Source organism: Takifugu flavidus, chromosome 13 (assembly GCF_003711565.1).
Source record: "Takifugu flavidus isolate HTHZ2018 chromosome 13, ASM371156v2, whole genome shotgun sequence".
Classification (NCBI taxonomy): Eukaryota; Metazoa; Chordata; class Actinopteri; order Tetraodontiformes; family Tetraodontidae; genus Takifugu; species Takifugu flavidus.
The window spans coordinates 1,365,844-1,392,776 of record NC_079532.1 but is presented as its reverse complement, the minus strand read 5'-3'; the positions used below and the strand labels follow the sequence as shown (position 1 = coordinate 1,392,776).

The window sequence follows — 26,933 nt, the reverse complement described above, 5'->3', positions numbered from 1 at the left end:
AATGTGGCTTAATACGAGATATTTTATTCTTTTATCCTGAATATTTTGAAAGCGGGTCAAAAGTTTACACCTGTGGATATGAATTTATAACGAACCTCGGCAGACATTTGTGCTAGCCACCAATAAAACTGTGTCTGAATACCACAAAAATACATATAATTTTAGCCCAGAATCGGTTCAGTTCGTTGGAACTTCTGGGTTTCGTGATATATAAAGGATATAAGTCTTAACGTTAACTCTGTGGGTCACTCAAAATATTTTTTGATTATTTCAATAAAGCTCCAAGTGTACGTATATGAACTGAACCGTTGAAATATATCCAATTTTAAAAGTTCTTAAGACTTGACTGATAAAGCCATGTAGTTTTGTCACATGTTTCAGTGTGTAATTACTGCCCCCTGCTGGTTACGGGTGTAATACACGCCTAATCTTTTGCAGTATTTCACAAAAAATAAAAAAAGCCCTCTTTTTGGCTCGAAGCTCCGTGTTCCAAATGAATAATTCGCTAACAATAACGAATTATTCCTCAACTTCAAAGCGTATTCCCATTGAGATAAAATCGATACGCTTGTCCGCAGCCTTTCCTCGGGCCTTTTAAACCCAAATTCAAGCGTTTGATTCGTCAGAAATGCGTTCTGTTCCTTCTGCTGTCACCCCGCCACTCCCATCACCACCAGCGCTGCTTCCAGCGTCGGGAACGCGCGTTTAAAACTCAAGCGTGGCGAGGGAGGCTGTCGCGGACGCGCCCCGGAGGCCTGACGTCACTCGGGCGCCCTGGCTCTTGTGAGCCGCTGCTTCTGCTGGAGAAAAGATGGAAAAATCAGATAGTGGTTCGCTCCGGGACTGACATAAAATGACAGCTTTTTGCGGCGGTTCGGGATTCCTTATTGGCACCGATCTCAGCTCCAGCAGGCAACAACAAAGGTAATTTTTTTCTCGGAGAGGATTTTTTCCACCTCTGGCTATTGTCAGCATTTGCCAGAGAAAATAGAGAATCTGCTCGGCCGCATAAATTCGGATTCAAGCCGGATCACGGCGAAAAACAGCGCCTGAGCGTTTGGCGTCGCACTGTTTGGTGATAACTCCCAGACTCTCAGCTACCGTGTGGATAAAGATAATGGAGAAGAAGCTCGGTAAAGTCGGTAGAAAATAGGCTGGACGAGGGTGTCTCCGAGACGGACCACAGCAGTTCGTCAAGCTTGTGCTAAAGGTTTAAACCCTGGCTAACATTGACCTACATGGTTCCAGTCTGTAATAATCTGACGTATATCCATCTAGTTTCTTAGAATCGCTGCTTCTATTCTGATTTGATTAACAAGCATCCACATTTTCCCCCTGTGATGTCCACCAGGGACAATCCCTTCTCCCTCCCATGCTAGTCTATAACGGCTTCATTGGTGGGGGCGAAAAAATACGGAATCAAAAACCATCACTCCTAACAAAACACACGAGCATGCTTTCCAGTGGCTCAAGGCAGCTGAGAATATGTAAAGAGTTGCTCTCATATAAGAATTAATTGGAGACAAACGTCAGCTTTTGCTGTTAGCCGCTATGTTAAGGTAACGTTAGCTGCTAGCAAGGCCACGCAGGCTGCCTAGTTTAATAGCTTTAGTTGAAATAGAGTTAAAACAACACACACCAGAGGCCATACTAGTTAAAGTCCTTTCTTTTAAAGCCCCCAGATCTCTTGGGAGATAGTCCAGTGTAAGATACTTGGTGTGTAGCGTTTCATCCCAAACAGAATAAACCTAAATGCGGAAACCTCTGTTCCACATCTGTGACCCCAAGTTCCCCAATAGCCTCACCCGAGTTGAATTTTGTTCTTCGACTTGATTTTGTACAGTTATGTAACAGTCTGTGCCAACAGAGGGATTCTGGTTAAGAAAAAACTTTTCCTATCACCCATTGCAGCAAATGATTAAAAATCTTGAAAGGACCTTGACATTTGAAAGTTTTAGTGCAGTTTCCAGTAGGAAGTAACTGGAAATTCCTTGCCAGTGTATCGTTTTTAGTAGTTAAGATGCCTTTGCATGGGACTGCTGTGTCAATAATATGGAAAAATTCTGTTTTGCTTGCAGGTTGATGTTTCATTGTTGCACCGAATAGCTTCAATTGAAAATAAATATCTTCTGTCCGTGACACTGGACATTCATCAGGATGTTTATCATGAACGTGGTCCCGAACATCTCCATGTAACGGACTGTTGTCCCTTCAATAATCGGGTACAATAAAAGAAAAGAACAGTATCTATCCAGAGACTCAAGGACATACTTCAAAGCTGCTGCGGGCTCCATTCCTTTAGCAAACGATGTATGGTAGCGCCCGTTCTGTTGGCAGAGGGGATGCCAACCATAGTGGAGGAAGAGATGGAGGAAGCACAGGCAGCCAGGGATCCGGTCGTTCACCTCGCCTTCCCCGCTCTCCTCGGATGGGGCACCGTCGCACCAACAGCACTGGTGGCAGTGGGGGTGGTCCTGGAGGAGCAGGGGGCAAGACGCTCTCCATGGAAAATATCCAGTCGCTCAATGCCGCCTATGCCACTTCAGGCCCTATGTACCTTAGTGACAATGAAGTTGCCATGACTGGAGACAACCTCCCAAAAAGCGGTGGGACAATGACCACCATTGGGAGACAAAGGGTGACCTATGGTTCAAGGAGCAGCAGCAGTGGGGTTGTCGCTGCCAGCACCCCCAACATCTCCACCACTGTGCCAGGCAATGCCATACTGCCAGTGGGCATGATAGCAGGTGATGCTCTGGCTTTTGGGGACCACCATATGGCCTCCACTGTGCCACATTCACTCAGGCAGGCCAGAGACAACACTATCTTGGATCTGCAGGCTCAGCTGAAAGAGGTATTTTGTTTGCATTTGAAAGCGAGGGCGCAGAATATTTTAAAAGGCTGTAGATTTGCTTGTCAAACCTTGTAGGAACACCTACGCAGCATTGATGTTCCTCATCTTTTGTCCCAGGTCTTGCGTGAGAATGAGATGCTGCGTCGAGAGGCGGAAGTTAAAGAGAGCAAGCTCAGTTCGTCCATGAATTCTATCAAAACCTTCTGGAGCCCAGAATTAAAAAAGGAGCGAGCGCTCAGGAAGGACGAGGCTTCTAAGATCACAGTCTGGAAGGAACAGTACCGTGTGATTCAAGATGAGGCACAGGTGAGGCTTCCTGATTCACTGATTTGTCAATGTCTCTAAAGTTGCCATTTAATTTATTGCCCTCGACTCTGAATGCTTTTCATTCAGCCTTGAGCACAAGTCAACACACTGCTCTCTCTGCACCAGTTTGGAGAGCTTTTGATTCCCAGCTGTATGCTGGCGCTTCTGATGAGTACGAAAGCAGAAGTAACTCTAATTTCAGCATCAACATTTTTGTATCTTTATGCAGATCTGCGAGATGGGAGGAATAGGGTGAAACATGTTGGAGGAATGGTTCACATTAGGTTTCTGTCACGGAACAAAATAGCTCTTGCCCTGAATTTGAAATGGCTGAGTCGATCTGGCTAATTTGCTGTTTTCACTCCCGCTGGATCCCAAAATCACACTGTGTGCTAATTCCCGGCCGTACCCAGCTAACACAGGGCTAATAGGGGGGTGCTGTAATTAAAAGATGTCTGCCTACGTATGTCAGCCTCCCCCTCCGACGCTGGCATGGAGAACAACAGGAAACAGTCAGACACACACTTGTACTCAAAGGCGTTTGGCTAATTACAGTTTTAGTTGACTGTGTGCTTTTACTGATGTAGACCCACATAACAGTAATTTAAAAGGCTGCACGTTTGCTTTTTTTGTGTCAAGAGTACTAGATAGTTGGTTCTGTTTTGCAAAACCAGTTGAGAAATGGCTTTTAATTATTTTTATGATTGATCCAGTTTAATTTACTTGCGCGCTTTTACAAACACCTGAGCGCTATCTCTCCTGGCCAAGAGCAGAGAAGATTAGGGACGATGAATAAAGAAGGTTGGCGTGTGTGTGAGCGGCTTGCTTGTTTGTGCACGCATTTGCCCGTGTGTATGTTGAGGGGGTGTCGTACAGTCACAGCAGTGACTCAGCCTCGGTTACGGGGTGGAGAGAAAGATGGGAAAGGGAGGGCTGGTGAGAGAGGAAGTGAAAATACTGGTGTGGAGTGACGGGGCAAGTGCAGGGGAGGCGTGTGCGCGCGCATGTGTGTGTGTGTGTGTGTGTGTGTGTGAAGGAGAAAATGACAAAGGAGAGGGAGGGAACTTGAGGAGAAAATTGAAGGCAGACACTGACTTCTTCCTTTGTTCTGTCATCTGAAGAGGCTCACAGCTGGTTGAGACCAGAGTATAACGCTGCCTTCTGTTCCTGTCGTACAGCAGCTCTGCCAAGTGTTTTTGTCGTCAGATGCCACAAACGATGCCACATTACACTGGACCGATTGTGTTTCACCATTTGTGTATCACTATTCTCAGCCCTGCTCTTGGTGGTGCTACCGTCTTTATATTTTTTGTACTTCCATGCAACACAGGGCCTGCTGATGTTAAATTTGGTTGTATTTAGAAATTCCAAATGTTTTGTTCATATATCCATGTGCTGTGAATTAATTCATAGTTGTTGTTGTTTTGTTACCAACCCTAAATTAGTAGTAACAAGAGTATCTGCATCTCACGTGAATCCATAGCATCTCCAGATGACTGTTCAGGCTCTCCAGGATGAGCTGAGGATCCAAAGGGATCTGAACCAGCTGTTCCAGCAGGACCCGGCCAGCCATGTCCGGGAACTGGCGCTGACATCTGAGCCTACAGAGGAGAACTACCGGCGGCTACAGGCCGAGCATGAGAGGCAGGCCAAAGAGCTCTTCCTCCTCAGGAAGACGCTGGAAGAGATGGAGATTAGGATCGACACGCAGAAGCAAACCCTGGGAGCCAGAGACGAGTCCATCAAGAAACTTCTGGAAATACTGCAGAGCAAAGGTCAGGCCTCAGGAGTGTTGATGTTGTTCCCTCTGTCTGACATTGAATCCTGGTGTTTAGATGAAATGGCTGAGAATGTATTTAAATATTTCTGTTGGAATGTTTAATTCATTTTAATGTAAATCAAGTGCTTGGAAGATGGCGCATGTGAAAATGTGCCAAAAAAAAGTGTTTAAGCTCCCACAAAGGTTAACTGTTTGTTTTGTGAATGTCTATCAACTTCAGCTTGATAACATATATTTGTGTCTGTCTCAGGACCGTCTGCTAAGGCTTCAGAAGAGGACCAGGAGCAAACCAGGCGACTGGCTGATGCAGAGATGCACAGGCATCACCTCGAAAGTTTATTGGACCAGAGAGACAGAGAAATTACTGCGCTCAGAGAGGTAAATTCACTCCAGGTTGTGTTTATGCTGTGGTACTCTTCACTTATAAAGCAGAAAGGTGATTTCACACAGTCTGGATGGTTCTTAGCCGCACTACATTTAACCGATATCGAGATATTCCTGGTGGCCCCTCAGAAACACCAACAGTTGTTGGCGGATACACAATCCATCGAAGCCAAATTTAATGTCAAGAAAATAGAATTTTACAAATAGCCAAAGTTCTTCTGCAATGGGGGTTAAGAACGCCCCTTAGCTGTGACATGATACCACAGCCTGTTGTGATGTATTGATTAATTATATATGTTACCTTGTGATCTGAACCAGCAGGAGTTACATCGTCGGTATGAGGGAACCCCAGAGTCTACAAAGACTAAGGCTCTGCAGACTGTCATCGACATGAAGGTGATGATTTAAATAGAAAAAGATCGTTTTTTTGTGTTGTTTTTAGATGCTTATGTGGTCTGCTACCATTTTAACACCTCTATATCACACTAGGATGCAAAAATTAACTCCATGGATAGGAACATGAGAGACATGGAGGAGGAGTTATTAATGCTGAAGTCCAATGGGCTCCTGAGCTGCGAGGAGCGTCAGGAGGAAATGAAGCAGATGGAGGTCTACCGCAGTCACACCAAGTTTATGAAGAACAAGGTGAGATGAGTCTGAGCGAACTGACTCACCCCGGTTCACCTTCATCTCACCCTTTTGTTCCCCTTGTCTTTTTCAGATGGAGCAGGTGAAGCAGGACCTTTCAAGAAAAGACACCGAGTTGCTCGGTTTGCAGACCAAGTTAGAAACACTAACAAACCAATTCTCAGACAGCAAGCAGCATATTGAAGTTCTGAAAGAGTCCCTCACAGCCAAGGAGCAGAGAGCTGCTATCTTACAGACAGAGGTACGGAATCTGGGACCACCAACACAAAGAGGGTGGACACTTTGTACTCGTTGGACCAGCACCAACGCATTTTGTGTTTCCCAGGTGGATGCTTTACGTCTGCGTCTGGAGGAAAAAGAGGCGACTCTAAACAAAAAGAGCAAACAGATTCAAGAGATTTCAGAAGAGAAGGGCACCCTCAACGGGGAAATCCACGACCTCAAAGACATGCTGGAGGTCAAGGAGCGTAAAGTTAACGTGCTGCAGAAGAAGGTGGTGTAGAGGTTTTAAAGAAGCCGCTTTTTATGAACTAACCTTGGAGATGTGTTTGCCCTGCAATTGATGATGGCTCTGACTGGGTTTGCCGTACAGATTGAGAACCTGCAGGAGCAGCTGAGGGACAAAGAGAAGCAGATGAGCAGTCTGAAGGAGAGGGTCAAATCTTTACAGGCAGACACGTCCAACACCGACACTGCTCTCACCACACTGGAGGAGTCTCTAGCAGAAAAGGTTTGTCTGCTGGCTCATTTTTACTGACGTATGGTGGCCGGGGGGGTTGTGAAGGAAGGGCACGTAATCTGTGTCTTCACCTCTTAGGAGCGCATTATTGAGCGTCTGAAGGAGCAGCGAGACAGGGACGATCGGGAGAAGACGGAGGAGCTCGACTGTAACAAGAAAGAACTGAAAGAGTTGAAGGAAAGACTGAGTTTGCTGCAGGGAGACCTGTCTGACAGAGAGGTGAGAAACAAAGAGACGGCTCCTGTTATTCCCCTTTCTGTTAAAACCCCATCTGAAATGAGCAGCATTTTTATTGGTCCTGTTTCAATGAGTCACAGGTTCCTGCACAAGAACTAATGTAATCGGTGGGTTTATTCTTACCTGTGTGGGTGTGTGTCTGCAGACATCCTTGTTGGACTTGAAGGAGCATGCATCATCTCTAGCCTCCTCTGGGCTGAAGAAGGACTCCAAACTGAAGAGTCTAGAGATCACCTTAGAGCAGAAGAGGGAGGAATGTCTTAAACTGGAGAACCAGCTGAAGAGGGTAGAGGTCCCCCTAAATGGAATCAACTCAAACATGTAAATTGCCGCTAACGTGTATTTTCCTGTCTGTCCTTAGGCTCAGAATGCGGCCCTGGAGGCTCAAGCTAACACCGAAGTGTCTGAGCGTATTCAGAACCTTGAGCAGGAAGTGGCCCGCCACAAAGAGGACTCTGGAAAGGCCCAAGCTGAGGTTGACCGGCTGCTGGAGATCCTTCGGGAAATGGAAAATGAGAAGAATGACAAAGATAAAAAGATTAACGAACTGGAGAGGTGGGTGTATCCATGAACAGCATCACGTGTTAATGGATCTTTATCAGTTCATTGTGACGATGGTTTACTTGATCTATTTTTTTAATTTAAAGGGTTTCAATGATCCTTGTGGTGTTTGAATCCATCATATGCTGTTGGTAGAAAGCAACTAACTTTTATGTTGTTTATGTTCCTCTGTGTGTTTTATTCAGGGGACATGAAGAAAAGCTCACTTTTTTGCAAGATATGTCTGCAGTCTATATGATATTGTTATTTGTGTGTAGGTGTGGCTGTGTTATGTTTTCAGTGTAATTTTATAGTTGTATAATGTTATACTGCTGGACGCGTATGAGGTGAATCATCTGACCCTCGACCAGACTCCAATACTGTACCTATTTCTTAGAGCTCTTAGACTTTTTCTTGCCTGAAATGAGCCTTATGTGAGTTTTATCTTTACTGCTTTCTCATTCTCACCCTGGAAATGTCTAATCCCAGCAGCATGGCCTCCAGGTTAGTATTTGTATTCTTCGCGCCTTTTTATTTTGCCCTTTATTTCCCTCTTTGCCAGTTTTCAGTGTTGTCACCATTGAGCTTAATTCTGAATAGTTTTTTTCTTTTTTTTTCTTTTTTCCTCATCCCCTTTTCAAGTTCTTTTATTTTCCTCACTCTTATACTACAGTGCTTTACTTATTACCATTATTCTTTTGCATATTTGTGTGAAAAAAATCATTCCATTTGTTGAAAATGTTCCATTTGTTAAGTTATTCCCATGGGAAATGTTTACAGTAATATATATTATACGTATGACATATATAGTGTTTCCTGTGCATCCTCTGGTGACACACAGGCAGATGAAGGACCAGTCAAAGAAGGTGGCCTCACTGAAGCACAAGGAGCAGGTGGAGAAGAGCAAGAATGCTCGACTGATGGAGGAGGCCAGGAAGAGGGAGGACAATCTGTCTGAGAACTCCCAGCAGGCGAAGGTGAGCCGTGCATTCCACGTGTCCACCTACTCCGTGCTGCTAATATATGCGTTTACTGCCACGAGAAACCTTAATTGGGTTTTGCGACTCGCTGCTCTGAAGGACACTCTTCGCCAGAAGGTGGAACGCATTGAGGAATTGGAGGAGGCCCTGAGGGAGAGTGTTCAGATTAATGCAGAGAGGGAGATGGTGCTGGCCCAGGAGGAGTCTGCCAGGTCTCTCCAGGAGAAACAGGTACCTCCAGGGTCACAACTCCACCTCTCACCTGCACAGCCCCACTAAAATGCTCAGTTTATTTTGTTTACTCACCACTGGAATGTCTCCTGTCCTTCTGCACCCCCATCCTCTGTCTTCTCTTGAGTCCTGTCTATCGTCACTCATCAGTTTCTCTTGTTTTCTCTCTTCTACACAACCGCCTCTCAGAAGCACTCACTCAAACCAATGCATGAGTCCAACCTCGCCCACTTAAAGTGGTCAAAGGTATGAGCCCTGATAGTGTGACCTCCATCAGTGGCCAACAACACTTCCTGGAGTGGACACACTAATAGCAATGCCTCCATGACTCATGTAGTCCCACAATCATTTAGAGGCTTTCATCACATTCAGGAATTTTTTTGTCTGGTTTGCATCATAATGTCAGGGGTTGCTGTTTCCAGCCCAGGCACTCCTAAACCTGCTCTTTCCTCATCAACGGGTTGTGAATAAACATATTGTCATGGATCAATTTAGAAGGAACCTTTTAACAGTGCGATGATGAACTCTGTGTTCTGGTTAAATTATTGTGTGGTCTCCCAGATGGAGGAGCTGCTGGGGGCCATGGAGAAGGTGAAACAGGAGCTGGAGTCCATGAGGGCCAAGCTGGCTTCCACCCAGCAGTCTCTGTGTGAGAAAGAGGCACACCTATCAACCCTGCGTGCTGAGCGCAGGAAACACCTGGAGGAGGTGCTGGAGATGAAGTAAGAGCTGAGACGCCCGGGGGGGGAAAGGATAGACCGTGGAGTATCGATTGCTGCCTTCCTCTTGTAAAATGTCATCCAATTCTGGCCCTTCCCAGCTGACTGGATGATATTACAGCCGATGAATAATACATGACAAGTGAGCTTATTCCCTCTGGTTAAATGCGACAATGTTTTATGCCACCCTCACAGGCAGGAGGCGCTCTTGGCTGCCATCAGTGAGAAGGACGCTAACATTGCCCTACTGGAGCTGTCTTCATCGAAGAAAAAGAAGACGCAGGACGAGGTGGCGTTGTTGAAACGGGAGAAGGACAGACTCGTGCAGCAGCTCAAACAGCAGGTGGGGCTGCAGATACCAGGAGGGGCTGCTGCTCCAACTCAGGCCCGATCTGCATGACTGCACATTTCTACAGCTTTAATTTTTCTTTATTTTAAGACACAAAACCGAATGAAGCTGATGGCAGACAACTATGAGGATGACCACCTGAAGACTGCTCCTGACCACGCTAATCATAAACCCTCTCCAGATCAGGTATCACCTGTTGGGACACGGGTTCCCTTTAGCCTTCAGCAATTTTTCTAGAATGTGGAAGGTCGGTAGTTAAAGTCACAGGTTTTCCCTGTTCGTTTTTAACCGTTGCTGTACGTCTGTTAGCACACTAACCCAGTGTTTTCTCTATTGCTGCGACTGACTCACCTTGTGGCTAACAGGATGATGAGGAGGGTATCTGGGCATAGCCAACCTTTTGGCCTCCCTCTCTCTCACAGCTCTTTTTGTTCAGAAGGGTGAGCTCGTACAAGCCAAACCTGCCACATCTTTCTTCATTTCTGCTCTGTGGGGCATTTATTCATCTCTCTCTCATTGTTTCTACTTTCAGCTGCGTGTCGTTGCTTTTATTTTTGAATTATACGCGTCCGTGTCGTCATTGCGTCTTTGACAGCAGGTCATCCTGTGTCTTCATGCTGTTCATTTACTTCTTGTTGGCTTACTGCACGGTGATCTGTGGTGTTCTTGTGTTTGCACGCACAAGCTAAGGGGATGGATTGATTGATCGTGGCTCAATTCCATCACACATCTTAACCTTGCATGTCTCTAACAGCCATAATTTGCTCCTGACATTGTGATCCACAGAGACAGGTGCTGTTTTAAATAACTCTGAAACATATTGGCTATTAACTAAATTATTTTGTTGTGCTGCACATACATAAATACCATTTACTTATTATATATCACCTGTAAAGGTTGGCTCCCATGTCAGGGTGCATGCAGATGATTCTTTTCACTCATACTGTCATCCGTCAAAATGGGACATGATCACGTGCATCCAAAACGTCGTTTCATTTTTTTCCCCTTTGTCCTCCCACCCTGCAGATGGTACCCCCTCTGTTAGCCCTGTCCCAGAACCGCAGCAAGCTCAAGCTCTACATCGCCCACCTGACAGACTTGTGTCACGACCGCGACCCCAGCATCCTGAGCCAGCTCACGCCACCTTCTCACTATCACCACAGCAACCCTGAAGACTGGGAGGAGGAGCTGCAGAAGATGAGTGTGGAACAGGTTAAAAAAAATCATCTTTAGCTTAATTTAGTGATGAAAACAAGCTATTCTTTTACTTATTTAAAACTACACTTTCCCTGCAGTTGGAATGGGAGCTGGAGGTGTGTGAGAAGGAGAGCGGAGAGCTGCAGGAGTACGCCAACTCTGTTCTCCAGCAGATAGCAGACTACTGCCCCGACATCCTGGAGCAGGTTGTTAATGCCCTGGAAGAGTCCTGCTGACAGCTCTGACTTCAGACCCAGCCAGGGTGACACCCAGGCCTCGGCGAGGTGGCAGCTGAGCACTACAGGGCCCCGAAAGCACGACAGAAAGAGAGGCTCTCCCCCCCGATACTGAGCTTTTCTGCCCCCTTCAAACCCGGAAGTAACTTTCAAGACAGTTAAGTGCTTTCCTGTTTCCTGTATTCAAATGAGATTTGGGCAATTTGTAGGTGATGGTAAAATATGGTAGTTCACCTAAATATCCAACAGCTGTTGGATCACAGTGAGGGAGGCTAAATCCTCCCCCTCCTCCCAAAAGTTGTTTTTTTAAATGTATTGAGGAAGCTACAGAGGTGTCGGGCTGGATGAGAGCATACCAATGAACCGCACGACGTCTCCGAGTTCCTTGGCAGCCTTCAGCTTCCTACGTATCATTGTTGACAGCAGGTCAACGTCGGTGCCGGCACAGTAAGCTCACAGTTGCTGGCGTTGCCGCGTCGTGTCTCGGTGAGGATCAGGACCGTCGTTGCAGTTGACCCTAAAGCCAAACTTTCCACTGCGGTAACAGTGCGGTGGACACCTAATCTGCTCGGTGAGATGATGTATAATTACAGCAGCACAAATTACAACACTCCCTTTATAGCACACGGGTTTTATGTGAAAATTCATGTTCTTAAAATACTCTTAATGTCAGGCTACGTTGGCTTTGAGCCAAAAATGTCACTGTGTTATTGTTTGTTTTAAAGGGATTCATGTGTGTTGTATGGACGGGACAGGAAAGCACTTGTTGTCCTTAGCCCGGACGCTGCTACATCTGGAACTGCCGCTGCTGGTGGCCGAGCAGACACTTTTAAACCAAAAAAAAAAAAAAAAACGCGATGGCTTCTCCAAATATTTGGTGTCCCAGCCTGGAGCCGGGACTGCGCTGAGGCCCGGATCAAGTCACCCGTACATCTGTTTGGGTCTGACTGGGTGGTGGGCCTGAGGGGGGACAAGAGCGAAACTCGGCCTTCAGTTGCTATATTGTTAAACCCGAGCGTGAGAGCTGAGAGGACCCCAAAAACGAGCTTTTCTTCTTGGTGATTAAGTTTTTAGGTGGTTTTTGCACACTAAGTCCACTTGATTATGAGGTATGCAGTTTGTGGTAGAATGTTCTAGTGGCCTTGAAGCATGCAGAGGGATCAGAACTGGACCTAACAGACCTTCAATCCTCTGTAATCTTGGTGCTAAGGTATGAAGCTTGATCTGATCCAGCGATCAGTCCCATCCAAAGTTTCTACTGATGTTCACTTAAAACCTGGCTTCTGTTGACTGAAAACAAGCGATGTCCCTTTTCTTTCTTTTCAGGCCAGTTGGGAGAAAAAATGGAAGCGAGGCTTCCTCTTATTTTATTTTTTAAAATCTTCAGGGCTCAGTTTTTAAGTACAAAGTGCGTCTACATTTAAAGGAACATCTGTACATTAGCAGATTGAAGTGTTTCAGATCAGTTTGTAAATAATGTGGTATTAAATACGTCCAGTGACTGAATAAAGGTAACTATGTCCAAAGTGTTGTGCATTCATAAACAACTATGTGACAAGTTAACAGCAGTGCAGTCGTCTCGTTGTTTTGTCTTCAGGACAAAGCGTGTGTGTGGGTGTGTGTGCGTGACAGTACTGCCGTAACTTGCAGAAAGTCATGTTCTATATATAAATATAATACATATATGAATATATTAAAAATGTTTACTGTCTGGATATGCATTGAATGTTTGCACAGAATCTGGGAGCAGGCTGCTCTGAACAAAAACGTCAAATGTCCTCAGCAGAACCTGGGGGGGGTCAAACATTAAAAAGACTTGTGTGGAGAAAAAAATAAATAAACTACAGATGTTTTCAAATGTGACTGTGTAATGGAGGAATACATTAACTGCATTTGTTTCTAATCTTTTTATATCTATTTTCACCTGAAGGTGATGTAAATGTTGTCTTATCCCTTTGATCTATGTTTCTTTGGTCTGTGTGATGGATAAAAGCAAGGTTCCAGCCAGCATGGCCTGGTTTCAGTGACAGCTTGGACAGCCTTTGGGTCAAAGGCAAACGTTTTTGAGGATGCTGGTTGGATCTTGGTTTTATTCCTGCCTGTGGAACCGAGAGCGGTCAATCTCCTGTCCAACCCTGTCGGACCCCAGACTGGCTCAGAGGAAGAGAAAAGAGCATTTGTTGTGTGGCATCCCCTCTGGATTGGCCTGTGCACCCCAGCCCTTGCCTTAACGTCTCCCTGTCTCTTTTCTTTGAACGCGGTGCTGATAGAGGGGCTTTTGTCCACTTTATCAGTATTTTCTTTTGTATTTTGTATGAGGACTGTACCGCCTTCTGTTCATGTTGAATCAAACCATGTCAAAGAAAAAAAGCAACACACGTCGTGAGTTATTTCGATTTTGTATGGCTGTAAATAAATAAATTATAAGCCTTGGTTGGTCCTATTAAATACGTGTGGATTTCTTCATCGAACGGCAACGAAACGCCTGGCATTAAAATCAAACCAGAAACATTTACAGCGTGAAACTACAGATTAACACCCAATTCAGGTCAATTCAACAAATAACATGCACAAAATTGAAACATAGTTGCCATCTTTATTCATAAATAGCACTACAGTATGAATATAAATCTTAAATTACTGTTTATTTTCAAATACTCTGCTGTTGGAAGCTCCTGGGGGGGGAAGACCACTGATGAACATGAGTATTGCATAAAGCCTTGGCAGCGGTTAATCACTACACCCTGTTACTATGACGACAAACCTTGGACGGAGACGCTGACACTCATTTCCTCAGGAATATAAAACACTGCCAGTTTAAAAACAGGCGTGATACATTCACTTCAATTTGAAGTAGGTTGGGGTTTTTTCTTCAGTCATTCAATACAAAAAATATTGGTAAGTTAAAAAAAAAAAAAGTCAAAGGTACTCCAGTCATTAAGTCAGAATGCTGAACTATTAATTAGCAAAGAGACTTTCGGTGTCAAAATATCTACTGGTTTGTGAAAAATATACACCGTGCTCTAGTATTCAGCGGCAGTAGGCACTCCTGTGTGAGGTAGATCAGAGACGTGTACATGAGCTGAGATGAAGCAACGCACGTGTGGGGACAAACGATGACGAGAGCTGAACAGGGAAGTCCGAGCAATATTCCAGTGATCTGCTGCTCTCGCCGGTCACACAGAGGTTCTCTTTAGAGAAGAAACAGTCTCACTTTCACAATCGCCCGAGGGAACGCCTGTCCACTCCCAGGACAAGTGTTCACCTCATCCTCTCGTTCTCTGTCATCTGCCACAGCCCCAGGTTCAAGACTTTAAGGCATGGGAGTTGTGTGATCCTCTCCAGGCCCCTCTTGGTGATCTTGGTGCAGCCGTAGAGGTCGATCCCTGTCAGCTGGGTCAGGTGGTCGGCTATCAGCTCCAGGCCCTTGTCTGTGATCCTCCCGCACTGGCCGATGTTGAGCGTTTTGAGTTCGTGCATCTGCCGCACCATTCTGTTGATGCCATCGTCGCTGATGTGGCAGGAGCAGAGGGAGAGGGACTTCAGCTGGTACAGGCCCTGCGCGATGTAGGCCAGGCTCTGGTCCCCGATCTTGTCACAGAACGACACGTCAAGCCCAGACAGCCGGAGGGACCCCATGGCCAGGTGCATTATCCCCGTGTCGCTGATGTTATCGCACGACCGCAAGTTCAGGCTGCAGAGGTGGGTCATGTGAGACAGGTGGATCATCCCCACATCTGAGATTCCCCCACAGAAACTGAGGTTGAGCACCTTGAGCTTGTTAAGGCCCTTTGAGACGTGTTTGAGTGACAGATCTGTCAGCTTTTGGCAATCCTGCAAGGTTAGCTTCTCCAGGGACAAACAGCCCTCTGCAGCGCTGCGGGTCATGCCGGACAGGTGACCGATGCCTACGTCAGAAACGTGCCTGCAGCTGCGCAGGTTGAGGCTTTTGAGTCTGTGCAGACCCCAGGCCACGAGCAGCAGGCCCGTGTTGGTGATGTTGCTACAGCCTCCGAGTTCAAGCACCTCCAGGTTTTTGAGATACTCGGCGATCTTGCCCAGGCTGGAGTCGGTGATCTGTTTGCAGAGACTGAGGTTGAGCACTCGCAGGGATGGGATGTCCTGCACGAAGGCATGTCCAAGTCCGCTGTCAGTGAGGTTGAAGCAGCCGCACAGGTTAAGGCTTTCGATGTGAGGCATCCCTTGGATCACGTAGCTCAGACTTCGCCTCAAGCTGAGGATCTGAACTTTTTTGATCCCTCTGGTCTGCAGGCTGGGGAACAGAGACGGGTTAGCTCGTCGCAGATGGAGCTTGGCTTCCACCCCCCTCCACACAGACTTGTGGTAAGACGCGTCCCTCCAGGCCGCGCACACTTGGGCTACTCTCCCTTTGTCTTTGACGTCCAAATAGCTGAAAATAATGGCCAGGATCTCCGGGAAAAGGCACGATATGTGTGTCTCGTATTCAAACATGACTCCTCGTTGACTGTTTTAGCAGCAAGGGTTCGGTGCAGGCGACAAGACGGCCGAGGTCGGCTTCCCCAAACTGCCGTCGAATTTGCGAACCAGGCTAACGATAGCCAATTAGCTTTGTGTACAAGGTAACAAAAAAACACCCATCTTTGAGATCACGGTTATTTTGGCATCCGATATGGCACAAAAAAATCGGACCCTTACGAGAAAGTTCCAACGATAACGCAGATTAGCGAAACTCCAAAAAGGCAGTCGTAATATTTACGGTAGCAGGCTAGGCTAATGCCGCGGCATTTATCGTTAGCAAGTAGCATTTACTGTCCAAACTTCTGAGCTTCGACGCTGAACAAAGTCCCCGCAGCACTTTTCAAAACAGCTTATCGTTCACTCTCGCCCATAACAAGTGATGTCCGATAACTTTTTCTTCCCAGATTATAGAAACTTTCCTTCCGTAGCTGCTGAAACATTGTCGCTAACGACAGCGCATCCCGGATCTCAACAAATGAATAACCCAGTCCAATCTGTTCCCAGCGCTTTATCCGCTCACTGGCGCCTTCTGCCGAAGGCGCCGTGTTACTACACCCGCCTCTCTCGGAAGGGCCATGTCGTTTATCTCCTATTCAATAAACAACAGAATTCTATCATCGGGTCATTTTATGGTGGTCAATTACACAACCCGTCTGATCCTTAATACTAGGATACAGGACTTCTAAAAAAAATGAGTTTACCATCATCCATCCATCCATCCACACATCCATCTATCCATCGTCCATCCATCCATCCACTCTTCCTTCCTTCCATCCTTCCATCCATCTACCCATTGTCCATCCATCCACTCTTCCTTCCTTCCATCCTTCCACTCTTCCTTCCTTCCATCCTTCCTTCCATCCATCCATCCACTCTTCCTTCCTTCCTTCCATCCACTCTTCCTTCCTTCCTTCCTTCCTTCCTTCCTTCCTTCCTTCCTTCCTTCCTTCCTTTCCTTCCTTCCTTCCTTCCTTCCTGGCCACACACATGGTGATTGTAGTCCATCTGCAAATTTCAGATTAGTAAATGTAGTCAGTTTTGTCTTTACCATGTGAAAAATGAAAGTTTTACTTTGGTTTTAATGTGAAACCCTGTAACCCCCCCCCATCCCCCCCAAAAAACAAACAAAACAACACAAACATTTCCTGCCATTTCTCAGGTGCTGGAGGAGGCAGTTGCTGGAGAAATAGAATGAAGTTTAGTAATATTGCACCGTTGGGCCTTGATGTCAGGAAAATTTGGGTTTTTACTGTCAGAAATATAGATATGGACCAACTAAGGCTTTAGTTGCAGGATTGTTACTGAAGCACTATAACACTAAATATGAAAAATAATCACACAACAAACCTTGTTAGGATTCATTATTTATCATACTAATATATCAATGACATACTAATAATCATGTGGTTGTTCAAACATGTTCCAGTCAAACCTCTGAAAGGGCTTCAGTGGTGTGTGGGAGGGAAACAGCACCAATGAGAACAACTTGTCCACTGAAATCAGTTGTTTTTCCAGCCAACACTCCCAGTCCCGAGGCTTAGTCTGCTGAGACCTGACAGCCTCACCGTCAGGAACATCCACCTGTCCCTGCACCATCCTAAAACCATCCTGTCTGGCTTTAAATATATAAGCTAAAAGAAGGTTAACGATTTTCTTATCAGTCGTTCGCTTTTTTCCTCCTGTGACCCATAAAGATCACCTTTCTGCAATTTTATCTGCAGGTTTTCTGCAGGTGCTCGTTCAGTTTTCCTACATTTAACGGCACGTTTATCTAACTTCTTGACCCCCTGATGCGCCAGTAGCTTAAATTCCCCCCCAACCGCTCATAATTGAAGAAGCCTTTCAGGTGAGACAAAATGTCTTCCAAGAACCGTTGCTGCAGCCATCCGGATCACAGCCACGGGGGGGATCTGCATGTGCTTCCTTACCAGCAAGTTTCTGGAGGTCCATGGGACGTCTTTGATGGCGGCTAGGGTGAGCCACTGCTCGGCAAAGTCTTTAGGTGGTATTACAGTTGGGCTCACCCCATACAACACCAGTTGTGCTGTAAGGAACTCCCTTACTGGCAAGTACGGGAATTGCAAGGAGCCGGCCATTGCCCACTGGTCTTCAGCAGCACCGCACTCCCAGAGGAGATGCCTCACCGACTCAGGCGTGCGACAACCAGGCCGGGGGCAGGTTGCGTGTGCCGCCATGCCTCGGGAGTGCATGACGGACCTGACCGGGAGGATCTCATGAGCCACCATCCACGACAGGTCCCAGAGTCTGTTTGGGAGAACAGGACGGTTCACGTCGCGCCAAACAGTTGAGGGCTCACCTAATGCGAGGCCGCGCACTGGACTCACTGGCTCGCGCTCCTGCACAACAGAAATCAAAGAGCAGTGGTTAGTTAAAATATGCAAGTCCTCATTTTCCAATTTAAAATGCGCTAAAAACCTCTGGATAAAACCATATGCCGTCGGTAGGTTAAAAGACACGGGCACCGTGAGGTTTACTGGTTCGATTTTAAGTTTTCTGAGGTACGCCCCCATCTAAAAGCATGCCATTGCCGCTGTCTTTGGGTTTTTGGATGAGGCTGTGACTATGCCCATATGTATGGCTGTGAACCTGCCCCCTAAAAACAGGTGCAGGTCTGGGACATCTTTTCCTCCTTTTTCTTTTGGTTTTTTCATGATTGATCTCTTCAGTTTTTCCACCTTGGACCCCCACAGGAAGTAAAAGATGGCTCTCTCCAATTCTAAAACCACACTTCTGGGAGGGGAAAAAAAAGAACCCCATTGATTCATTTGTCCCTTCTCAAGATCTGTGCCAGTGGTTCAATACAGATAACGTAGAGGATAACGGACACCCCTGACAGACACCGCAGTTAATGTCCACTGCTTTTGTCAAATGCCCATTAAACAAAATTTTGCTGGTGATGTCCCAGTACAGCAAGCCCACCCAAGCTACAAATCTTTCTGGGAACCTCATTTTTTGCAGTACCTGGAAAAGGTACTGGTGCAAGACCCGATCGAAGGCTTTCTCAAAGTCTAAATTTAAAACTACTAGCCGTATGTTTCTGTCTCTCGCATAACAGATGGTGTCTCGGATCTGTACGAGGCTGTCGGTGATCTTCCTCCCCGGAATGGCACAGGCTTGATCCAGGTCAATCACCTCTGTGGACATACATGTTGCTAAACGTTTGCTAAAAAGTTTGCAGTCAACATTTAAAAGTGTGATAGGTCTCCAGTTCTTTAGTTTTGTCTTGTCTTTTTGTTTGTGAAGAAGAGTCACTATCCCTACTCTAAAACTGTCAGGAAGTCGGTTGAGTCCTTCAAATTCCATAAAAACAGTGATTAAATCAGGTGCTAAAATGTCCCAAAAAGTCAAATAAAATTCTACAGGAAGTCCATCTTGTCCAGGGGACTTCCCAGTCTTAAAACTACGTATACAATTATTTAACTCTAAAAGTAAAAAAAGTAAAAAAAAAACTCTAAAAGTAAAATCCTGGGATAAAAGCACGCTGTTGTTCACTGTTCTATTTAGGAATTTTAAGATTTCATTCATGGTGTCAATTCGAACAGGTTTTTCTTTATACAATTACAATTATACAAATACAACTTTATACAATCCATAAAAGCTTTCAATTGTCTCTTTTATTTCATCTATTGTTTCGGTTGTGCACCCATTTTCTTTAGTCAGTTTTGTAATGGTCCCCCCTTTGTTTATGATTTTCTTGAAGAAATACCTTGTGCACTTTTCCCCCTCCTCAATATCCTGTTCCCTGCTTCTTAAAATGACACCTTTGCTTTTAATTTCTGATATAACCAACATCTCTTTTTTTACTTGTTTAATTTCTTCATTAAAGTCTATACCTTGTAGGTTAAGGTTAAAATAGCGCTGTAGTCGCTTCTGCGGTCCCATCATGCGTCTGGTTTCCTTATTCTTTTTTTCCTTACCTGCCTGCCTAAAGAAAGTCCGGGTCCTTCCATTCACCATTTCCCACCAGCTTACTCGTATGTCGTAAAAGTCCTGAAGGGTCTGCCACTCTTTGTACTGCTCCCTGTACTGTCTAACTAACTCCCTATCTTCCAAGAGGAAGCAGTTGAGTTTCCACAGGGCACTTCCTGATGTCACACCTGAAGGCAGTGAAAGGGTGCAGGAGAGCATAAGGTGATCAGAGAAGAAGACAGGTGTTAGTCTAGCATCAGTTGCTGGGCAGTCCCGTGTAAAAACATAATCTATGCGGGAGGCTCTGGTGCCATCACCACTGAACCAGGTGAAGCCCTCCTCCTTGGGATGCATGGTTTTAAAACAGTCTTGAAGCTTAAAATCCCTGCATATGCCCTGTAATAAAACTGATGTTTTGTCTACTTAAAATCTTCCCCTGTTCTTCTCCTATCTTCCCTACTTAAAATACAGTTAAAATCTCCCCCTACTACTAAAGGTGCCCTACCTAGCATGTGGGACTGCAAGTCTTCTAAAAGGTCATACCTGTCATTCTTATCATTAAAGCCATAAACATTTAAGATTTTAAAGTCCTGTCCCATAAAAGTCAAATGTGTTAAAAGCACCCGACCATTTCTCACCACAGTGCTACCTTTTACCAGAACCTGGGGATTTTTGATTAAAATGGCCACTCCATCATTTCTGTTTTCATTGGATCCACTCCAAAGGGATGTCTGTGGCCACATCTCCTCCCACTGACGGTAGTGGTTTAAAAAAGGTAGGCCACATTCCTGTATTAAAAACACATCAGACTTAAAGGAACTTAAAAAGGATAAAACACTTTGGGCTCTAACTCTTGACCTCAGACTTCTCAGAGGAAATGTTGAGAGTCATGAGTATGTTTAAAGCGTCATGGACAATGTCCGCCACCCTCTGCACACTGTCATCCACAGCCAGAGAAGCCTGATCAGCCAGAGGCTGCGCCTCCCCAAGTACAGGACAAACAGACTGGGGAACTCATTCATCCCCCGAGCCATCAGACTGTTCAACTCCTCACTGGGGGGGTGCAACAGAAGGACTGGAACAACACTGCAATAACATAATACTGGGACATCCATTCATTCATTCATTTCATTTATTTACATTTCTATAGTTTTGTGTTTATATTCTATTTGTAATTTATTCTATTTTATTTCTTATTTTATTCTATTTTTATTATTTTTAATATTTTAAACAGTGCTGTACGTTTCTTTGGGGAGATGCTAATTTCCCTAATGGACACCCCCTAAAGGGATCAATAAAGTACCCTGATTCTGAAAAAAAAAAAGTACAACATTTTAAAAGAAAAGGACCTGTGCTGCAACAGGTCCTCATCGCAAGATCCCCCTACATCCAGGAGGTGAGCTTTGAGTATCTGTCCTCCTGAAAGCAAAGTCTGCTCGCTTTCTGAGTGGAGTTGACTGTAGTGCTACATTTAGAAAAGAACATACACTGGGTGAACTAGAAGAGGTGCCACTGTCCTGATCCACAGGGGGACTGTGGTGCTCAGATTCAGCTCTCCCTTTAACACTTTAACAATCGGATGAAACAAATTTACGGATGAAACAAATTTTACATTTTTTTATGCATTTTAAACAAAAAAGTAAGAACAGGAAGACCAATGGAGAAGATACAGGAAGAGAACAAAAAGCTGCTGAGGTCAGTGACGGAGCTTCAGCATGAAGTCAGGCAGCTAAAAGAACAGCTGGCTGAGAAGGACGAGCAGTTGAGCCGGAGCACCGAAAGGCGCCAGATAAGAACAGTGGCTCATATGGACACCCTGACCCAGCTGAACCAGGCAAGGGCTGATCTCACAGTCAGCCAAGAGAAGTGCTCTGATCTGGAGGAGAAGTTGCGCAGTGGAACCAATGACAGCCACCAGAGTCCGGAGCACGGAGACCAGGTAGAGCTCTCCAAGAAAGAAGAGGCTCTGAAACTTCAATTCTCAGAAAAAGAACAGCAGATGGAGGCGTGGATGAGGCAGAGGCTCATTGGCGCGCAGGAAGAATTCCAGAGGAAGCTCCTGGAGGAGAGAGAGAAGGACCAGCGTGAGATGCGTGAGAGAGAGGAGAGGCTGAGACAGCAGCTTGAGAGAGGGATGAGGGAAGAGAGGGACAACTGCTTGAAGAAGCAGCTGACCACGTTGATCGAGTCCTGGCAGACCGAAGCTCAGCGGTGGAGAAAACACCAGTCAGAGCTGGAGGAGAAACTCCACGAACAAGAGACCCTGCGAAAACAGCAAGAGGAGGAGAGGAAGCAGGAAACTGAGCGCTTCCAAGAGAACTTCCAGCAGCTTTGGGTAAGCAGCCGCAGATTTGTTTGTCCCGTCACTCCTGGTTTTGGAAGTTTAAATGTGTGGGTGTGAAAACTTAAACCAATTCTTCCTTTCATCAGAACTACATTGAAAAGAAGGAGAAAAAGAAGAAGAAGAAGAAAGGGGTCTGGAGCAGGATTCTAAAATTTTGGAAAAAGTGAACTCCAACACTTTTCCTTGCGTCCTGCCCTCAGTAGTTTTCCACTCTACCTGTCAGCCACTCCCACCTCATCAGGCCAACTCCACTCACCTGTCGGCTCCGCTGCAGCTCGTCCCAGACCTGCCTGTCTTTATCCTGCCCGCCTCGCCTGTTCCCCAGAAAACCTGCCTGCTTCCTGTCTCCGACCACGCACTCTGCCTCCGTGGCTCCAGCTATAATCTGCTTCCCCGGCTTCGACTCCTGTGCCTGGCCTCGACTCGTCTGCCGCTCGCCCCTCATCGGTACCTCTGCCTTGCCGCCCGGCTCTGGACCCCTCCCCTCGGCCGTTCCACCAAGAGTAAACCCATTCCCTTCCCCTAATCCTAAACCCAGAGGCTCCTTTTGGGCCACTGGTTTGAAGAAGACTGTTTCCTGAAATCACGGGGCTTCATAAATGCAGAAGCTGTCCTGGAAAAAATGTTCTATGTATCTAATGGCTTTGTCTGAACACGTCTGTGTCTGAACTGTGGGACGGCAATTGTGAGTATGTCTTTCCCTCCTTGGCTGTCTGTCCAGCTGTTGGACAGTGGCAGCCCGAGGAAGACGACCTGCTGTCCCTGAAGTCTTCGGTATCAGTGGATTTTGAAGGTGTCGGGAGGAAAGATCTCTACATCTTAGCTGTGAAGGTCAGAAACTTGCGCTCCCTGGAAGGGCTGAAGACGTCAGGGTGGACTAGTTTTTTTGGCGCAGGCTCTTCCCCGGGGGGTTGTTGGCGGTCCCTGTACAAGCCTCCTGTTGATAAACGGACAGGAGACCTCCAGTGGAGGATTGTGCATGGGGCCATAGCTACTAACAGGTATCTGGTGCACCTTGACCCCAGCACAGGGGATGGCTGTCCTTTCTGCTCCCAGTCAGAAACTATCTACCACCTCTTTGTCCTGTGTCCCAGACTGGTGGGGCTGTTTGGACAGCTGCAGAGGTGGTTTCTTGGGTTAGGTAAGGGCTTTTCTTTCAGGACGTTTATCTTTGGTCCACACTACCTTGCAAGGAGGAAGGCTGTACACCAGTTGGTCAATGTCCTCTCGGGGACGGCTAAGTTGGCCATATGGAAGACCAGGAAGAACCGGGTGAGAGGTCAGGGGTCAGAGGACGTGGTGGCCATGATGACTGGACTGCTGGCAGCTCAGCTCGGCTCAGGGTGGAATTTAATTTTTATAAACTGACCGGCCAAATTGGCACATTCGAAGACATCTGGGGCGTGAGAGATGTCCTGTGTTCAGTTAGGGAGAACTGCTTGGTTTTGAATTTTTGAAGGTCTCCAATCTCTCACTCTGAATTGTGTAAATGCAAATGTGAATAATACATGTAAATAAAGGTGTTGTTAAATATCTCTCTCTCTCTCTCTCTCCTCTATATATCGCTTATGAAGGTGAACAGCGTTTGTGTTTTAATGTCCAGACGAAATTTCTGATTCACTCATGAGAATGGCATTAGGAGTTCATGTTAATTTTCATGGAAAAACACGTCTTTACCAAAGTTACTGTGCATACATAAGCTGTTATTTTACATTACTCTATAGTCAACTACAATCTGCCATGTCTCCAAAGATGTCCTCATCCTCTGGTGGTTTCTGCAGGTGTGGGAAGACCTCAAGTACCGTAATTGTTGGCACAGTGGACAGCATTTCATCTTTTTCTCGTGAATCTGCTGCAAGGCCTGTGGAAAGACCTGGTTTGCTGACAACCCTCGATGGCTGGAGAAGCTGCCTAACCGTTCATCATCAGAGCAGATCAAAGACAGTGTTCTGTAGAACCAGCCACTGAAACAGCAGCGCTAGTGGGAATGCTAGTTTTGTTGTTTTTGTCCAATTGTATTTAATCTTTTAGTTGAATATTTATGTCAGCAATTAAGTCATCAGAAATCTACCCCCAATGTGCCTACGACACATCAACTGAAAGCACTTTCTGACTTTTCTGTCTTGTTGAAGCGTCTGTGGTCCCACTCAGTTGCTCTAACTTAATTTTATTACACCTATTCAACATTTAGAAAAAGCTCAGTGTGTCCTATTTCAGTGGTAATTGTTTATTTTGCTGGAGATGGACTTAAAAGGATGCACTGATTGAATGGTAAAATGGCTAGCACAATAAAATATCAATGTATTTTAATTATAACAGAAAATGGCAAAAATGACAGAATGCATAAAATAAATGAAAGCAGATACACATGGGGGTGTGAACACCTACATCTGCTGGATTCAAAGAGTGTTTGCATTTTTTACATTTTTAAATAAGGATGCAAATAATTTGAGCAGTCTGAAATTATTGAATTACAATATTAATGGAAAAACTCATTTTAGGATCCCACAATTATGTTGTGAATTACTTCAGCATAAAAAAATCCCCAAAAACTAAAAGCCATTAGATACATAGAACATTTTTTCCAGGACAACTTCTGCATTTATGAAGCCCCGTGATTTCAGGAAACAGTCTTCTTCAAACCAGTGGCCCAAAAGGAGCCTCTGGGTTTAGGATTAGGGGAAGGGAATGGGTTTACTCTTGGTGGAACGGCCGAGGGGAGGGGTCCAGAGCCGGGCGGCAAGGCAGAGGTACCGATGAGGGGCGAGCGGCAGACGAGTCGAGGCCAGGCACAGGAGTCGAAGCCGGGAAGCAGATTATAGCTGGAGGCACGGAGGCAGAGTGCGTGGTCGGAGACAGGAAGCAGGCAGGTTTCCTGGGGAACAGGCGAGGCGGGCAGGATGAAGACAGGCAGGTCTGGGACGAGCTGCAGCGGAGCCGACAGGTGAGTGGAGTTGGCCTGATGAGGTGGGAGTGGCTGACAGGTAGAGTGGAAAACTACTGAGGGCAGGACGCAAGGAAAAGTGTTGGAGTTCACTTTTTCCAAAATTTTAGAATCCTGCTCCAGACCCCTTTCTTCTTCTTCTTTTTCTCCTTCTTTTCAATGTAGTTCTGATGAAAGGAAGAATTGGTTTAAGTTTTCACACCCACACATTTAAACTTCCAAAACCAGGAGTGACGGGACAAACAAATCTGCGGCTGCTTACCCAAAGCTGCTGGAAGTTCTCTTGGAAGCGCTCAGTTTCCTGCTTCCTCTCCTCCTCTTGCTGTTTTCGCAGGGTCTCTTGTTCGTGGAGTTTCTCCTCCAGCTCTGACTGGTGTTTTCTCCACCGCTGAGCTTCGGTCTGCCAGGACTCGATCAACGTGGTCAGCTGCTTCTTCAAGCAGTCGTCCCTCTCTTCCCTCATCCCTCTCTCAAGCTGCTGTCTCAGCCTCTCCTCTCTCTCACGCATCTCACGCTGGTCCTTCTCCTTCTCCTCCAAGAGCTTCCTCTGGAATTCTTCCTGCGCGCCAATGAGCCTCTGCCTCATCCACGCCTCCATCTGCTGTTCTTTTTCTGAGAATTGAAGTTTCAGAGCCTCTTCTTTCTTGGAGAGCTCTACCTGGTCTCCGTGCTCCGGACTCTGGTGGCTGTCATTGGTTCCACTGCGCAACTTCTCCTCCAGATCAGAGCACTTCTCTTGGCTGACTGTGAGATCAGCCCTTGCCTGGTTCAGCTGGGTCAGGGTGTCCATATGAGCCACTGTTCTTATCTGGCGCGCCTTTCGGTGCTCCGGCTCAACTGCTCGTCCTTCTCAGCCAGCTGTTCTTTTAGCTGCCTGACTTCATGCTGAAGCTCCGTCACTGACCTCAGCAGCTTTTTGTTCTCTTCCTGTATCTTCTCCATTGGTCTTCCTGTTCTTACTTTTTTGTTTAAAATGTAGATCGCTTTAGCAGCTTCTGTTATGTTATTCTGTTATGCTGTTTCACTAACACAAGTAGATAGTTTAAGTATATTAGGATTTATGTTTAGGACTAGAGTTTTAGTCTTTGGTGTTGTGCCTTTAATGTCCTTTTTTGTCAGGCTTTGACAAGGCTTTATGGTTTTGTCAGGCTTTAAAAGTTTTAACCGTTCATCATCAGAGCACATCAAAGACAGTGTTCTGTAGAACCAGCCAATGGAACAGCAGCACTACAGGGAGTGCAGAATTTTTAGGCAAGTTGTAATTTTGAGGATTCATTTTATTATTGAATAACAGCCATGTTCTTAATGAACCCAAAAGACTCATTAATATCAAAGTTGAATATTTTTGGGAGTTGGAGTGGGGCTTTTTTAGTTTTAGCTATTTTAGGAGGATATCTGTGTGCAGGTGACTATTACTTTGCGCATAATTATTAGGCAACTTAACAAAAAACGAATATATACCCATTTCAATTATTTATTTTCACCAGGGAAACCAATATAACAGCTCAACAATCACAAATATACATTTCTGACATTCAAAAACAAATCAGTGACCAATATAGCCACCTTTCTTTGCAAACACACTCAAAAGCCTGCCATCCATGGATTCTGTCGTGTGTTTTGATCTGTTCACGATCAACATTGCGTGCAGCAGCAACCACAGCCTCCCAGACACTGCTTTCCCTCCTTGTAAATCTCACATTTGATGAGGGACCACAGGTTCTCTGTGGGGTTCAGATCAGGTGAACAAGGAGGCCATGTCATTAGTTTTTCTTCTTTTAGGCCCTTTCTTGCCAGCCAGGCTGTGGAGCACTTGGATGCGTGTGATGGAACATTGTCCTGCATGAAAATCATGTTTTTCTTGAAGGATGCAGACTTCTTCCTGTACCACTGCTTAAAGAAGGTGTCTTCCAGAAACTGGCAGGAGGACTGGCAGTTGAGCTTTAATCCATCCTCAACCCGAAAAGGCCCCACAAGCTCATCTTTGATGATACCAGCCCATATCAGTACCCCAC

At 45.8% G+C, this 26,933-nt stretch overlaps 3 protein-coding genes and 1 long non-coding RNA gene across 10 annotated transcripts; 1 reads left to right on the top strand and 3 right to left on the bottom strand.

Moving 5' to 3' along the window:
* Positions 1–29: 29 nt before the first annotated feature.
* On the bottom strand, positions 30–1,786 carry LOC130536068 (uncharacterized). The gene is made up of 2 exons (XR_008953265.1): positions 1,640–1,786; positions 30–800 (listed from the first exon to the last, which is right to left on the bottom strand). It is a non-coding gene; the product is annotated as an uncharacterized LOC130536068 (long non-coding RNA).
* On the top strand, positions 746–13,648 carry LOC130536058 (ELKS/Rab6-interacting/CAST family member 1-like). Of its 7 annotated transcripts, none has more exons than XM_057051662.1 (21): positions 746–924; positions 2,079–2,854; positions 2,972–3,160; positions 4,644–4,935; positions 5,191–5,318; positions 5,646–5,720; positions 5,814–5,969; positions 6,046–6,213; positions 6,298–6,465; positions 6,565–6,702; positions 6,790–6,930; positions 7,094–7,234; positions 7,310–7,503; positions 7,981–7,992; positions 8,330–8,465; positions 8,568–8,699; positions 9,261–9,421; positions 9,614–9,761; positions 9,858–9,953; positions 10,794–10,979; positions 11,063–13,648. In XM_057051662.1, the coding sequence occupies exons 2-21, from the start codon at positions 2,309–2,311 to the stop codon at positions 11,198–11,200; spliced, it is 3,345 nt and encodes a 1,114-aa protein (XP_056907642.1). In that variant the 5' UTR covers positions 746–924; positions 2,079–2,308; the 3' UTR covers positions 11,201–13,648. The 7 variants fall into 7 exon arrangements, with proteins under 7 accessions (XP_056907642.1, XP_056907641.1, XP_056907640.1 ...); XM_057051661.1 differs by having other exon boundaries at positions 7,978–7,992; XM_057051660.1 differs by having other exon boundaries at positions 5,643–5,720.
* A 128-nt stretch (positions 13,649–13,776) lies between these two features.
* LOC130536064 (F-box/LRR-repeat protein 14-like) lies at positions 13,777–16,208 on the bottom strand. The gene has a single exon (XM_057051679.1). The coding sequence runs from the start codon at positions 15,671–15,673 to the stop codon at positions 14,462–14,464; it is 1,212 nt and encodes a 403-aa protein (XP_056907659.1). The 5' UTR covers positions 15,674–16,208; the 3' UTR covers positions 13,777–14,461.
* Positions 16,209–24,791: 8,583 nt separating this feature from the next.
* LOC130536817 (golgin subfamily A member 6-like protein 6) lies at positions 24,792–25,727 on the bottom strand. The gene is made up of 2 exons (XM_057053017.1): positions 25,181–25,727; positions 24,792–25,085 (listed from the first exon to the last, which is right to left on the bottom strand). The coding sequence occupies exons 1-2, from the start codon at positions 25,706–25,708 to the stop codon at positions 25,008–25,010; spliced, it is 606 nt and encodes a 201-aa protein (XP_056908997.1). The 5' UTR covers positions 25,709–25,727; the 3' UTR covers positions 24,792–25,007.
* Between the last annotated feature and the right edge of the window lie 1,206 nt (positions 25,728–26,933).

What these genes read in the sequence shown, in the direction of transcription:
- LOC130536058 (XM_057051659.1), top strand. Translation starts at nt 2,309, where the DNA reads ATGTATGGTAGCGCCCGTTCTGTTGGCAGAGGGGATGCCAACCATAGT. An exon ending in CCAAGTTTATGAAGAACAAG is followed by an intron (nt 5,970 to 6,045) that starts GTGAGATGAGTC and finishes TGTCTTTTTCAG; the next exon opens with ATGGAGCAGGTGAAGCAGGA. An exon ending in GGTCTCTCCAGGAGAAACAG is followed by an intron (nt 8,700 to 9,260) that starts GTACCTCCAGGG and finishes GTGGTCTCCCAG; the next exon opens with ATGGAGGAGCTGCTGGGGGC.
- LOC130536064 (XM_057051679.1), bottom strand. Translation starts at nt 15,673, where the DNA reads ATGTTTGAATACGAGACACACATATCGTGCCTTTTCCCGGAGATCCTG.
- LOC130536817 (XM_057053017.1), bottom strand. Translation starts at nt 25,708, where the DNA reads ATGGACACCCTGACCCAGCTGAACCAGGCAAGGGCTGATCTCACAGTC. An exon ending in AGAACTTCCAGCAGCTTTGG is followed by an intron (nt 25,086 to 25,180) that starts GTAAGCAGCCGC and finishes TCCTTTCATCAG; the next exon opens with AACTACATTGAAAAGAAGGA.